The 14,233-nt window shown below is 38.0% G+C and overlaps 2 protein-coding genes across 2 annotated transcripts; both read left to right on the top strand.

Annotated features, from left to right (window-relative positions):
* The first annotated feature begins 85 nt into the window (after nt 1–85).
* On the top strand, nt 86–8,801 carry LOC144642783 (ectonucleoside triphosphate diphosphohydrolase 4-like). Its single transcript, XM_078501853.1, has 10 exons — nt 86–286; nt 1,460–1,881; nt 2,610–2,864; nt 3,334–3,399; nt 4,229–4,338; nt 5,118–5,290; nt 5,956–6,262; nt 7,010–7,092; nt 7,946–8,107; nt 8,483–8,801. Exons 1-10 carry the CDS (start codon nt 276–278, stop codon nt 8,721–8,723), a joined length of 1,830 nt encoding a protein of 609 aa, XP_078357979.1. The 5' UTR covers nt 86–275; the 3' UTR covers nt 8,724–8,801.
* A 1,020-nt stretch (nt 8,802–9,821) lies between these two features.
* Nucleotides 9,822–13,425, top strand: LOC144642806 (uncharacterized). The gene is made up of 7 exons (XM_078501887.1): nt 9,822–10,186; nt 10,350–10,422; nt 10,520–10,546; nt 10,916–10,968; nt 11,278–11,334; nt 12,223–12,451; nt 12,612–13,425. Exons 1-7 carry the CDS (start codon nt 10,106–10,108, stop codon nt 13,235–13,237), a joined length of 1,146 nt encoding a protein of 381 aa, XP_078358013.1. The 5' UTR covers nt 9,822–10,105; the 3' UTR covers nt 13,238–13,425.
* Nucleotides 13,426–14,233: the final 808 nt, after the last annotated feature.

Here is a 14,233-nt window from a genome sequence, read left to right as displayed (position 1 = left end):
CGGCTCATTTGTACATCTTTATTCATCTTATATGAAGTAACAATCGCTCCAGAGGTAAACCGCAGAAATTATTGCGCAAAATTTTTGCACAGACGTGGCGGCCTCTCTGAAGCGGTGTATTTGCGTTTAATCGAGTGTTTAATTTCTTCAAAATAATGCTTGAAATCAATTTGTGCATGGAGCCATGAAGAGATTCTGGTGTTATTACCCACCTAGTCTCATAAATAACTGCTTTTGTGACGGCGATCTTTCTGTAATATCGTGTAGATGACAGAATGGTTGGCCGGTGAGTGTTTTTAATTTGTGACTAAACTCGAGTTTATTATTGAGTCTGATGTAAACAACATTGATGTATGTAAAGCTAAAACCTAATACCACGAAGAGCAGTGGTGTGTTTAAAATCTGTGTTTAACTTAATTTATATAACACTAAGAATTTATAAGATGTACAAATTGTATATTGATGATGTTGGTTTTGTATGATTTGGTTTTAAAATGGCTACTGCCCATGTGCTTTATATTCATAGAAATAATTCTACTAAACTCCCTTAACTTGGTGTGTAAATACAGATATAAGATACTTTATTTGTACAGTGAAACCTCGATTTAACGAAGTGCCAAGGGACTGATGAAATTTGTTCGTTATATCGAGGGTTCGTTATATCGAAAACCTCGATATAACGAATATGCGGAAAAACAACCAAAATATTCGTTATATCGAGGTAAAGTTAATAAGTTTTCAACGCTGTTACGTTGCACTACGTACCCAGCATTGCTGGAAAATAACATTTGCAATGCATAATATGCAATGCATAAAATATGCACATAGATTTGGACATATATGTATTTGAACTTGTTCCCTTGTTACAGGATTAAAGGATTTCTATCCATGTTAGTCTATTTCGGATTCATATTTTGTTGAGTGTTGACATTTTTTCGTTATATCGAGGTACATTTTACGTTTGAGCTTCTGGATTGTGTTCGTTATAACGAGGATTTCGTTATATCGAGGTTCGTTATATCGAGGTACTGTAAGTTCCATACATTTTACTGTAACTTTGGACGGGCTGAAGAATATCGTTCATTAAACCGAGGACTTCGTTATAATATAGAGGTTCGTTAAATCGAGGTACCACTGTAACTCCCTATTCCTTGTGATATCTTCTAAGAAATAATAATTATTGTATATTTAGACCGTTGATTTTGATATCTGGAGGCACTGTGGTATACAGTACAGAAAGAGAAAAACCTTGAATTGTAACACGTAAATAACCTTAATAGGTGCACAAAGGTGTACAAGAAACGAATTTAATTAATGGTTGACCGGAGAAACTTCGTCAATCCATTGTAATAAAATGACTTGTGAGAAATTAGATTTACTTTAATGTCGCAACAAGCATGTCCAAAATTTCTGTCGTAAATGCAACATTTAGATTTTTACATGTTTTGTTTTCTTTTAGGATCTCAATTCGTTGGACCAGCTTTCCTTCCTTTTTGAGACCAGGAATAATATCTTCCACTACTGACAATACTTGTTCTTCAACAAAAAGATTATTTTCACACATCATTGGAACTCAATCAAGTCCACTGCGTTCTTTTATTCTTGTCGGCTTTATTGTTGTTATTTTATTGGGATGTCTTTTCCTCATGGTAAACTTTAGCTGGTATCACAATAGAACTAGACGTTACACCTCGACAGATTTTTATGAACATGGAGCAGACTCACATTATCACTATGGAATTGTTATTGACTGTGGGAGCAGTGGATCTCGTGTTTTTATTTATTACTGGCCACCGCATAATGGCAATCCAGACGAGTTGCTTCAAATTAAACAAATGAAAGATTCCAGGGGAAATGCAGTGCGAATGAAGATTAAACCAGGTATGATCTCTAAGATATACTTCTTAGAAGTGAGAGCAAGGGCTGTACTGACAAAATATTGCACAAGGTACGGACTAAGTGAAAAACGAAGGATTCTACATAAAACACCCAAGGCAACAAAAACAAATCTCTCGTAGGTGACCACGCTGGGATTCGAACAAGTGGTCGTGGTTAGAGCTGGTCGCCTATGAGTATATTTATTTTTTGATGTTGTTTTATTGCAACAGTCAGTGAAATGAAGCTATTTTTGATAACTTTAAAGCAAAAGGGTTTAAAGGAGCTATGTCATGGACAACACAGTTTGAAAAAAATGGCAAAGTTGTTTTAAAAATTGTCGTTTGAAAATATTTGTTCTCATCTTTATCAGTTGGAACCATTCTTAATTAAATGTTTGCTTTTTTATTACTCCTTTGCCATATATTATGCCATAGACAAATTTCAAAAACTGGTACAGTGAAGCAACGGTCCCGTGAATGCTTCTAATTTAATGCTTGGAAATTTCGTTGAATGCCTTAATCATTGTTTTTGAATGTTTGAAAACACATTGACAATTTTTCAAAATGATTTTGCCAACCTTTTTTTAAAAGAAATTGGAAATGTTCTTCAATGCATTTTCAAAACAATGAAAATGCATTTGCAACGAAAAAACGCCAGTGACATGCTATTTTCATAAAGCCTGCTTTTCCCAAACAGGGTCTCATAATGGAATATATTTCTTTTGATTCAAGGGATATCCAGTCAAGTTGATCGGCCATCAGAAGCTTCTTCCTACATTGACCCACTCCTGTCTTTTGCTGCGCAACAAATTCCGGAACACAAACACAAAGAGACACCACTTTATGTCTTAGCTACTGCTGGAATGCGAATGCTTTCCCTCGCAGACCAGGAAGCTATTTTAGATGACTTGAGGGTGGACATTCCTTTAAAATATAACTTTCATTTCACGTCTTCACATGTTGAGGTTATCACAGGAAAGCAAGAAGGTATATAATTTACTGAAAGTGCTTTTGCTCCAGTTATAGTTGAAGTTTGTTGATACTCTGTTACTGGAAAGGCAAATTGTCCTTATTCTGTTTAGCGTCAGGTTTGACCCTGGCTGGAGTTGTTGTGTTGTGTTTGACAAGTTATGGGAGGCATGGTGGCCTAATGTTTACTGCGCCGGACTCCGGATAGAGCGGTTTAGGTTGAAGCCCTGGCTAGGGTCACTGTGTTGTGTTCTTTGGCAAGACACTTAACTCTCATAGTGCCTCTCTCCATCCAGATGTATACATGTAAATGGGTACCAGTGAAATAATGCTGGGGGGGGGGGGGTACCCTGCGATGGACTAACATCCCATCCAGGGGGGAGTAGAAATTTTCCTAGCCGCTTAATGCTATCGGAACATGAACAGGTCACTTCCATTTCTTTTGGAAATGAAATTAAACTACACTAAGAGTCTTTTGTTTTCACAGGTATTTATTCATGGATTGGGGTTAATTTTGAGTTAGGACGATTTGATCATTCACATGATTCCAAAGGTAGAGAATGAGTTATTTCATTGCTTTATTTATTTATTTTTTTTTTACATTAAATGCACCCTACTACATGAACATTTATTATGGTATCTCTGCATTGTTCACTCTGAGCTGTATTGCACTTTCCTTCAACCTCAGACTCCTTCAAGTCCCTTCATAGAGTTCAGAAATCACTGAATGTACCGGTAAAAGCAAAAAATTCATCAGGAAGTGCTTTCCATTAAATTATTTTTGCTTTAGCCTGTTTTGCATCCATGGCTGGATCCCCTTGCGTTAGGAAGAGAGAAGATATATTAGTAATGTAGCGGTATTGTATTGTAATGTAACGTATAGGAGACGTCTTAGTATTGTAAGTAGCGGAAGCAATTATACTGTAAATGTTGTTAAAATCGTCCTTGATAACATAAGTATTGTGAGTATTGTCAGTAGTTTAAGTATGTAATTATGTTTTTTTTGTGTGTGTTTGTGTTGCAAAAAAAATACTCTGTACCGGTTTAAAAAGAAAAAAAAAAAGAAATTCTCATGCAATGCTACCTTATTGTTACTTATTTTTGTTGGAACTTAATTTTGCATTACTGGAATGGGTATATTTCACAGACTTAAATTTCGCAGTTAGGCCAAAAATATGTTAAAACAATTAAAAATAAGTCAGAAACGTTAAGAGTAAATTTTTATGGGTCTTTAATTTTTGCGATATTTTCAAAAAATCGCGAAAATCGCCAAAAATTAAAACCCGTGAAAATAAGTAACAATACTTAAGGCATATAATTATTATGTACATGTAATGAAATACATTAATTTTTGTATTCTTTTCTGTATGTTTGTATCACAGATGCACCGGGTTTGAACAATAGCGTATCTGATGTTCATCGAAAGAGTACTGTGGGATCACTTGACATGGGTGGAGGGTCTGCACAAATTGCTTTTGAAGTTGGAAAATCTGTAAGTACTTGACTGGTCAGAAAAACAACTTATTTATCAAGGACTGTACCACATAGTTTTAAGTAATTCAGGTAAATGACAGTGCTAGTTATAAGTGGCAGAGCCAGTTATAAGTTGCAGTGCTAGTTCTTTATTTTTGCCTTGTTTTTAAAAGTAATTTTTCTTGTCTTCGTTATAAAATTGTAAATTTTTGCTTGACATAGACCCAGGGGAGGGTACCTGGATGTAATTAATTTTGACAAAACATTTCTACAGTGTAAATGGTTCCACAATCCACTTTTCGGGATATGGCTATTATTTTTGAGTATATTTTACCCTGAAAGTAGAATTTAATTTATTGCTGATGATAAGTGACATTGGTACATGTAGAACAAGAACCAAATGCAATTGCTGTATATTTCATTTCTTGACAATTATTAGCTCCTATTTATTTGTGGTTTACTTTGAAAAATATGTACCATAAGAGGAGACATAATATGATGCAAATGCTGTGGTTCAATTTTATCTTCGGTTTTAAATTTTTCAAACCAGTTTGATATTTATTTTTTATTGTCTTACGTTCATTATCGTAATCTGAAACAAAGGTGGATAAAAATCAAAGTGGTTTGAAAAATTTTAAACTGAAGATAAAAATAAACTACAAGACAAATATGAAAATTTGGAATGGAAAACCCTAAGCAGTACCAACTTGAATAAAGTGCCTCTGTCAGTGCCATGTAAAGAGTCCAACCCACGCGGCCATGAGGCAGTGTGTAACATTTCTCTGTGTTATGCGGCAGGTATGGGTTCCATCAGAGCTAAGTGCACAAGTCAACCTTGGCTGCGACTCACACCAGACTATACACAACTATCATCTCTATGTTGCTACATTTCTTGGGTTTGGGGGTAATGCTGCACGGGACAGATACACAGAACTTGTCATCACTCGGAATGGTACAGTGCAGATTGATCCGTAAGTATGACACATGAAATATTAGTGGTAGCAAAGATGACGTGGTTTTCACTCATTGTCCATCACTTGCAGAAAACATAAGCTTGTTATCTAATTGTTAACTATATAATTTTCATTACATAATAATTGCAAGGATTAGTAATTCATGCTTTTATGGATGCCTGAGTAAAATGCTGTCATGTCTTAATTTTATGGAAAGAAAAATCAACAAAACCGAATCCAGCCCCATAGAACCCCCTTGGAAGGTACATGGTGGCCTTATGGCCAATGGGCTGGACTTTAAACCGAGTGATTTGGATTCAAGCTGTGACTGGGGTTACTGTTGTGCTCTTGGGCAAGACACTTAACTCTCATAGTGCCTCTCTCCACCCAGGTGTATAAATGGGTACTGGGGGTAACCCTGCAATGGACTGGCATCCCATCAAGCAGGCAGTAGAAATACCTTAAAAATGCTGCTTTAAGCTACAGAAACCAATGACATGCACTGGCTGTATGAGCCACAAGTCTCAAATACCCTGAACAAACTATTTGTAACTAGTACATTCAGAAATTGTTTTGGGAGAGAAAGTTTTTTTTTCCACTTTCAGAATACAGCACACTAACCATTAGGCCAGTACTCCACAACACCATTAATTTGTTTTTCTTTTTGAATTTTGTGTACACAGTTCATCAGGTGCGTATCTTGATCCTTGCTTGCCTAGTGAATGCACAGAGCAAGGAACCCATAAGGGAAAACAATACAGCTTTCTAGGAACAGGAGAATATCTCAAATGTCAAAAGCTTATTCTTCCTCTTCTCAACACCACCAAGCCATGTCCAAAGAAACCTTGTTCATTTAACGCAGTCTACCAGCCTCGTATTGATTACAAGAACGTGGAATTTTATGGCTTTTCGGAGTACTGGTACTCCATGCACGACGTGCTGAGAATTGGGGGACAGTACAGTGCAAGTGACATGAAACAAGCTGTAGAGGTAAGATTTGTTAGATTATTTTTAAGCGATGACGTTAGTCAACGCTTCATGTCATGAGGCGATGGACAGAATCTTTTTTTCTGTTGTCTGTTTCGTGCGATCGAACAGAAATCAAGTTTGACTTAACAAGAAATCGCTGTGTAGAACGCAAAAGTCAATTACTCCCGCGCAGTTAAAAAGGAATACTTCAATGTATAAACGAAAGGGACTAATAATATTCGATTAGATTTAGTTGATGGGAATTTCTTAAATCTTTTTATATACAGGGTCGCTGTGAGCAAGACACCGTTTGACCTTAAGCTTGCTCTCGCGTATCGTATGTCATTTATCGGATGTCATGCTACAATATAACGCAACCTTTGTTGAGGAAACAAAAGGAAACCTAAAAAGAAAATTAAAAATATAAAATGAAATATTACTGTTGTTCAATTGAGCAAATCAACGAAAATATGTATTGTTTGCATCCTTGGCCTGTGACTTCATAACTAATGTATCACATTTATTTGAAAACCGTTAAACCTTAGCCTCGTCGCAAAGAATTGCTTTTAGATTAGACTACGAGCAGTAGTCCCTATTTTTTCGCAGAGTCCGTCGAGCTTGAGGCGAAAAAATCGAAAAAAATTTCGCTTCAAGCTCGACGGACTCTGCGAAAAAATAGGGACTGCTCGTAGTCTACTTTTAGATGGTTTATAAGAGTGCGTGCTCGGTCATTTCATCTCTTATTTGTCAAATGCTGTCTGTTTTCAGGAATTCTGCAGCACTCGTTGGTCAGTTCTTGTGTCGCGTCATTCTAAAGGACTCTACCCTTTTGCAGACGCTCATAGGCTTAAGTAAGAACATTTCATGTATCGCATAATTACGTTAAGTTCATGTTTTTTTTTGTAATTGGTCCCTTTATCATAAACCTTGGGATCTCAACATTACGTTGGAAACGAATTACATCAATAGAAAAAAAAGTATTGGAAATATAACTTCGTGGTTTAAAAGTCTAACTTATTTCTCATTCCTTTATGTTTTTCTCGCAAATTCTGTGTGACCCCTCAGTTTGATTCAGTTGCAATCAATCATTTTGAAGTAAGAAGGAAATTGGCGAGGGCGACCAAAAGTTAGGTTTCTCCGTAGCTCGAGCGTTTGCGCGCGGTGGATCCAGTGTAACACCTTGAAACAAAGCTGCTACAAATGTGATAAAGCTAGTTCTTTGACTCAAATGTTAAAAGGGCTAGCTCAAAACTTTCAACAAAATGTTTTTTAATCCATTTAATCGACACGCTTTTACGTAACTTTCAAGTGAGAGAAAAACAATGTAAAATGGCTGCCCAAAAATTCGTTAATTTTTGCTGAACTCAGGAGTGGATAAATAAAATATTTCCGAAGAAAAAGGATACAGTGCATTGACATCTTCGGGCAACGCCACGAAAATTAATAAAAGAACTATCGTTTCCTTGAAGCAAGCAGGCAAGTTGAGGTTTGTACACAACTATTTCAATGCACGTTTCGTTGTCCATGCATGTCATTTTTTTTTCGGGCAATTAGGTCTCTCCCCCCCCCCCCCCCCAGGTCCGAAGTTGCCCGTACGCCTATGCTTGGGATCAATCAAAATATGAAGAGAGAACGAATCTACGTTTGCTGAAGTTTACCTAAAGAGTGGATTTTTTTAAAGTGAAGATTGTTGTTTGTTTTTAGGTTTCAGTGTTTCAAAGCAGCTTGGATGACAACAGTTCTTCACCAAGGTTTTAAATTTCCTCAAAACTACAGCAATCTTCGCTCTGCCTTCTACATCGGTGATAAGGAAGTACAGTGGACACTTGGCGCCATCCTCTACCGCACTAGGTTCCTTCCCCTAAGGTACAGTACTTAACTGTAACATTTCTATATTTAACGAGACACGCCAAGATTTCCCGACGTTTTTTCTGATAGTCGACGGTTTTCCCAGTAAGATTTCTTGCGTAGTGTAACAATAGAACCGAAATCTCTAGGTTTGTGAAGTATCTGAGGTGTTTCCATAAAAAGCGTCTCGAACCTTTGCTTATCATTGGTATAATTCTTTTTCTCTTAATTTTTACTGCTGTTATTTTCGTGGCATTTGTCCATGTCCATGCTTTTTCTTCTTACCATCTATACGATATAACGTCTGTCTGCTTTGCATTTATCAATGTGTCAATGATGCAAAATAATGCGAAATTTAGATCTCAATAATCTTTATGCATTTTTAATTTACAGGGAAGTCCAATTGCATTCGCAGTACAAGAGCTCTTATCACGCCTTCTGGAGTTACGTCAGCGAACTTCAGTTTCGTATAATTTTTCTCGTGTGTAGTGTGACTGTACTGGCCGCCATATTGCTTTACTGCAGGCGTCTACGGCGCATGAGCAAAACGTCTAGCTTCTGGCAGTACGACTCGACACCAGTGTTGTACAATGTTGACGTGATTCCGAACACTGAGAAGATTCCTATGAGATGAGAGAATACAAGATAATATAAGAGACTTAAACAGAATTATTATAGAAAAATAAAGTTGATTGTACAAAGACGAAAAAAAGCTGTAATGACTGGTGTTTACTTTGCCAGCACAGAGGTATTTATGCCCCCCCCCCCCCCCCCCTCCACCCCCTCTCCCATTTAAAATACCCTGTTGTAGCGAAATGTGTTCAAATCGCATCGAATCCTTAGTAGGGCGATACCTCCCGTAAGGGGGCACTGAGCTGTGTACCTAGCTACATACAAATTTTTACATTTTTACCTCCCTATTAGGGAACTTATTGTATATGGAGACACTAAGTTGTGGTTCCGTCCACACACCAAACAGATTGAGCGAAGACAAAGCGACGCCGCTCTGTGGACGACCAGCGAACAGTTCTAGAAAGCTGTTACGTTCTGCTCGCAAAGTGAAGTTGTGATCAATCTTGTAGTGAGATTGGCAGCTTCAGAATCTTTCAAGCAGGCGAATACTATGGCAAATCCCACTTGTCACTTGTATTTTCTCGGTATACACACGAGCCTTTAGGCGGGATTCTGGTTTTGTTTCATGCCGTTTAGCGGCTCGAAACAGACGGAAATCTCTTTGCGTTCAAAGGCTAAACTAATTTCGCGCTCCGTCGCGTCCTTGCTTGATGTTGCGTTCTGCCTACAACACTATATTGAGATCGCTTAATGGATCCTCCGTCCCTCCCTTCCTCGGGAAACTTGGCACATGGCAATCGCGGCTGGGAACGAGATAGACTTTCGATTCAACAAGTCGACCTAAGACTGCGCCGAGTTACGAGATTATGAACAACTATTTCATTATTCTAAAGAGGAAACTAACATATGGGAAAATATTAGTGGAAAAAACTTACAAAAACTATAGGAACGAAATTGCGCGTGGCTTTTTGGCATGGGGTCGCGTGCGAGTTGGCATTGCTATGGAAACGTGCATGGCGCGTGACTTCTGGTCATAATAAAGCGAAGTGAATAAATAAACAAGCGATACAGTGAATCTAAATGTGTAATCGAGTGAATTTATTTGTTCAATGTACCTCTCTCTACTTGCTCTTTTTGTTTTTGGTCAGAATTCGGTAAAATTTGTCATCTTCTAAAGTAATGCTGCCACATTTTGTGAAAAAAGGAAAGATACAGATCTCATAGTTGTTTCACCGAAACAAGCCTTTTTTCGCCTCACTTAGTATCCATTGTGATTGTTATTAATTGTTTTTAATAGTATTGTTTTAGCATTCAATTTACCATAACAAATAAGTCTAGCTACTTGGTCGCGCCGTTTTTTCATGTTTCAGTATACGGTAAACAGATACAAAATATTGATTTCTGTCATTGAAGCGATAGCCTGTCTAAAAAGAGGGAGTTAAAATGTTTCGCTTGATTTTTGCGTTCGTTTTGGTTTTTGCCTTGCGTTCTTTGACAAACGCTCAAAATGAATCGACCAACAAGGCAAGTTTGAAGCCGAAAAACTAATAGGCATATTTTAAAGTTTCTTCTGTAGACGATTCGATTTCGCAACTCATTCTTTCAATATTCACTGCAAATTTGGAACTCCGCGCGCCTTGAATATGCTTTCTAGCGGTTTGACGGTATCATTTTTTCGGTTATTTAGGTTTCTGCAAACGCGACACAGCAAAGCCAGTGTGAGAAGTCTTCTTTGAAAGAATGCTGCAACGGTCGTGACGGTGAGAACAAAAAATAATGCTTTTAATTAGAACCCTCGATGTTTTCACCTTTCCTCGTGTTTTCGTACTTATGGCAATTTTTCCTTCTTTATTTTAGGTAGAGACGGTAGGGATGGTCAAAACGGTGAGAATAGTTATTTACTAACGCAGTTTTTCGATTTCAAGACCCGCGGAAGATGACTCACGCTTCGTAAACTGGAAACTCCAAAAGGTCTCTCGCTCAGATAACCAAACTCGACAAAAGCAGTGAAAATATATTTCAATAGTGGCAAACATAAGATAACTGTAAGTCTGATCTTCTAACTGCCTGAGTAACCTCAGTTTATCGAAAAATCGCCTAGAACAATTCAATAAATCATTTTGCATATGTTTTAAGATTCTTGAAAATCGCAGTTTTGGCTAAGACTATATACTATTTCGCCGAAGAGCGTTTTATCGAGAATAAACCTTAAGAGGTATTCACGATTTTTATTCAGTCTTCTCTCAATCCAAGGTCTCCCTGGAAAAGATGGCCGTGATGGACGCGACGGGAGAAACGGAGTGAAGGTTGGTAAAAATTCGCGAATTGTTGCTTTATTACCTTAAAAAAGATCGCGCAATTCTTAACCAAAACGCATAAACTTGAAACATAAGTAAGTTTAGAGAATTCAATGGATTTCAAGATAGTGTCTTCTAGCTAGTTGATGTTTTCTTTGTTCCTATCATCCGCCTGCCTGAAAATGCATAGATATTGAAAACAGTTAAGGTGGGTTTAAAAGGTGCTATTGAAAGGTTTGACTGCAAAATCTTAGAAATCGGAAGAAAACAAAGTGAAGTCAGGAATCTTAATTCAGTGCGATGTTTCCTTTATTTTAGGGTGATAAAGGCGACACAGGGTTTTTTGGAGGAAATGGCAGAGAAAACGGTACAAAGGTTTGTGAATTTCTGTTTATTAAACTATAAATTTTTCGAGGAAAGTTCAAGTTTATAATCGACATTTTAGAAAAAACTGTAAGAGCGTTTAAGAGTAAATCAAGAATAAAGTTTTTTGTAACTTCTCGTAGTTTCCTACAATTGGCAGGCGATATATTTGAAAAAAAGCAAAGCAAAAACTCTCTCTCTTTTAGTTAACGGTCTTTGATGGTGTAAGTATTTATATTTCATTTTGAATGACAGCGTTCAAATACTATGAAACAATAAAAAAGCGCCTATTTCACATTAACACGGGATTTTTCTTAAAACTTCATTCTTGATTTACTTGAAAACGCTCTTACAGATTTTTCTAAAATTTCGTCAAAAGTTAGTTAATCTACTAAACTTTAACATATCAAAAACTTAATACTTAGTGTCAATCTAGATTTCGAGAAAATTAGGCTTGTTTGAAAACAAAAGAAAACGACAATGATTGCTATGGTAACCTTTGTGACTAAGTGACCAGTAAAAAATTAAACTTTGGTCAAATTAACTTGATCATTATGGTGTATTTTGGCAAAAATCGAAGATTGGGTTCCATGATAATTTTCATTTTAAAAACAACCACCCTAGGGATAAAGAAACCACACCGAGCCTCCTTAAGACGTTTAGCGGGAGTGTTTTACTCTTCTTTTTTACCAAAACCTGACACAAAATAAGATCCTAACAACCAACAACTGTTGAGACACAAATTCTCTTTAGTAATAAGCGCCCCCCCCCCCCCGTCAACCCCGTCCCCCAAAAAAGTATTTAAAAGTGGCCAGACCTTCTTTTTGGAAATTTACGGTGTTAGACGAAATTATAGATACTTACTTTCAATGCATTTCCTTGCCTTGTCATCTTTTTTAGGGTCAGAAAGGCGACCGCGGTTTGCCAGGAAAACCCCAAAATGGTGCAATCAAGTTTAGTCACACCGCTGAGAACTGTTCACTCCATACCGCTGGCACCGTCCGTTACAATACTTCCCAGAAAGCCTTGGAACTCTGTGACGGAAGCGCCTGGTTGCCATTGGTGACTGCTGGGAAAGGTCACGTGGCTAACAACCCAGGCCGTCACTGTTTGGATATTTTAAATTCAGGTGAGTTCACGCACATTTTTAAAATCGCGCTTAAATACACATCGAATTATCTTATTAATGAGATTCTTTATTCATTTTAGGTAAAAATTATTCCCGAAATGTGTTTCCATCCCGCTCAATTTTTTTCTTTTTATCACTGTTTCATCTTCCATTTGCTCAGGTCAGAGTCGTGGCAGCGGACTTTACTGGATCAATCCAAACGGTGGCTCAACAGATGATTCGTTCCAAGCTTTTTGCGACATGGAAACTGAGCGTGGAGGTTGGACCCTAGTCGCCACAAAGGTCTCCCCAGGATTTCTCTTTATCAAAACTGGATTCTCAACATTGGCCGCCAAAACGAAGTACGCAGATGCCGCGAGTCACATCCACCCTGCCATGGTGGACTGGAAAGAACTCATGTTCCGGTTTGCTGACGTCAACACCATCTGTGTTATTTACAACAGGAAGGCAGGCGCACCACAAAACGACAAAACAGAGTTCGAGAAGTTCTTTATGGGGAAATTTGCTTCAACTGGCAGAATAGTGTACGGGTTTTACAAGTACAGCCCAGCAGATCATAACAAAAGAAGTCCCGCTGTGGGGTTTGGCACTGTTGGTCAATTTTCTATTAATTTCAACACTGGGATTGCGGAAAGTTTCCTTGGCACTGACAAGTGGCTTGACATGTGGTACGTTGTTGATCGCACAAACAACTACGTCTTTTCTGACGACAGCAAGGCGCGTGGCACCAAGTGTATCGCGGGCTACTGTTATCTGAACAAACCAATCTGGGTGATGGTGCGATAGAAACAGACAGTTTAAAACATTCGGCCTAACTTTCTGACAAAATTAAACAAGGTGCATGGGTATAATATAAAATTATAGCAAACTGTAAAAGATAGTGAAAACTATCGAGTCGCTCTTGTATCGTAACATACGGCTAGTAGAACATTGAACAGCAAAACTGATCAATTTTAAAAAAATGCTAAAAAAGGTGTAAATGGTCAAGAAAAAAATAGGTTTTTTGACAATTCCAGTGTGTGATGTTTTTTTCCTTGTTTCCTTTGAAGATTATTACCTTTTGCTACTTTTACTCATGCCAATCAGGCATAACTCTCGTTTATCTACTTTTTTCTGCTTCATTATTTTCCACTTTTGGCTAGGCGTTCTGTTTTTCTATTAGACAGTTACCGTTAATGGTCTAGTTCTCAACAAGTAAGTCTTCAATCACCTTTCGCTTCTATCAATCCCCCACACCCCCGACTCCCTTCTCAAGGTGCCAAGAAAAAACATTTCATTGACAGAAAAGCAATTGTAGGCAATTATTTATGAATTGTTTTGGAGTTATCTATTCATCAAATTTTAATTTTGTCTGACAGCAATGTGCATTGCTTATCCACTCTTCACCCACTGCGTATCCACTTTGCATCCACTGCGTATCCATTCTGTATCCACTCCGTATCCACGCAGTAACAACTGCGTATCCACTTTCCTCCCACTGTGTATCCACTGCGTATCCATTCTGTATCCACTCTTTATTCACTGCCTATCCACTCTGTATCCATTCTGGAACCACTGCGTATCCATTCTGCACCCACTGCGTATCCACTCTTCACCCACTGCGTATCCACTCTGTATCCACTACGTATCCACCCTGTATTCACTACGTATCCACTCTGTATCCACGTCGTATTCATTCTGCACACACCGTGTATCCGCTCTTAACCCACTGCGTGTCCACTTCGCACCCACTGCGTATCCACTCTTCTCCCACTGCGTATCCACTTTGCATCCACTGCGTAT

Source organism: Oculina patagonica, chromosome 2, assembly GCF_052425735.1.
Source record: "Oculina patagonica isolate OP01 chromosome 2, crgOcupat, whole genome shotgun sequence".
Lineage (NCBI taxonomy): Eukaryota > Metazoa > Cnidaria > Anthozoa > Scleractinia > Oculinidae > Oculina > Oculina patagonica.
The sequence above is the reverse complement of the archived record's forward strand: the minus strand, read 5'-3'. Positions and strand labels throughout refer to the sequence as shown.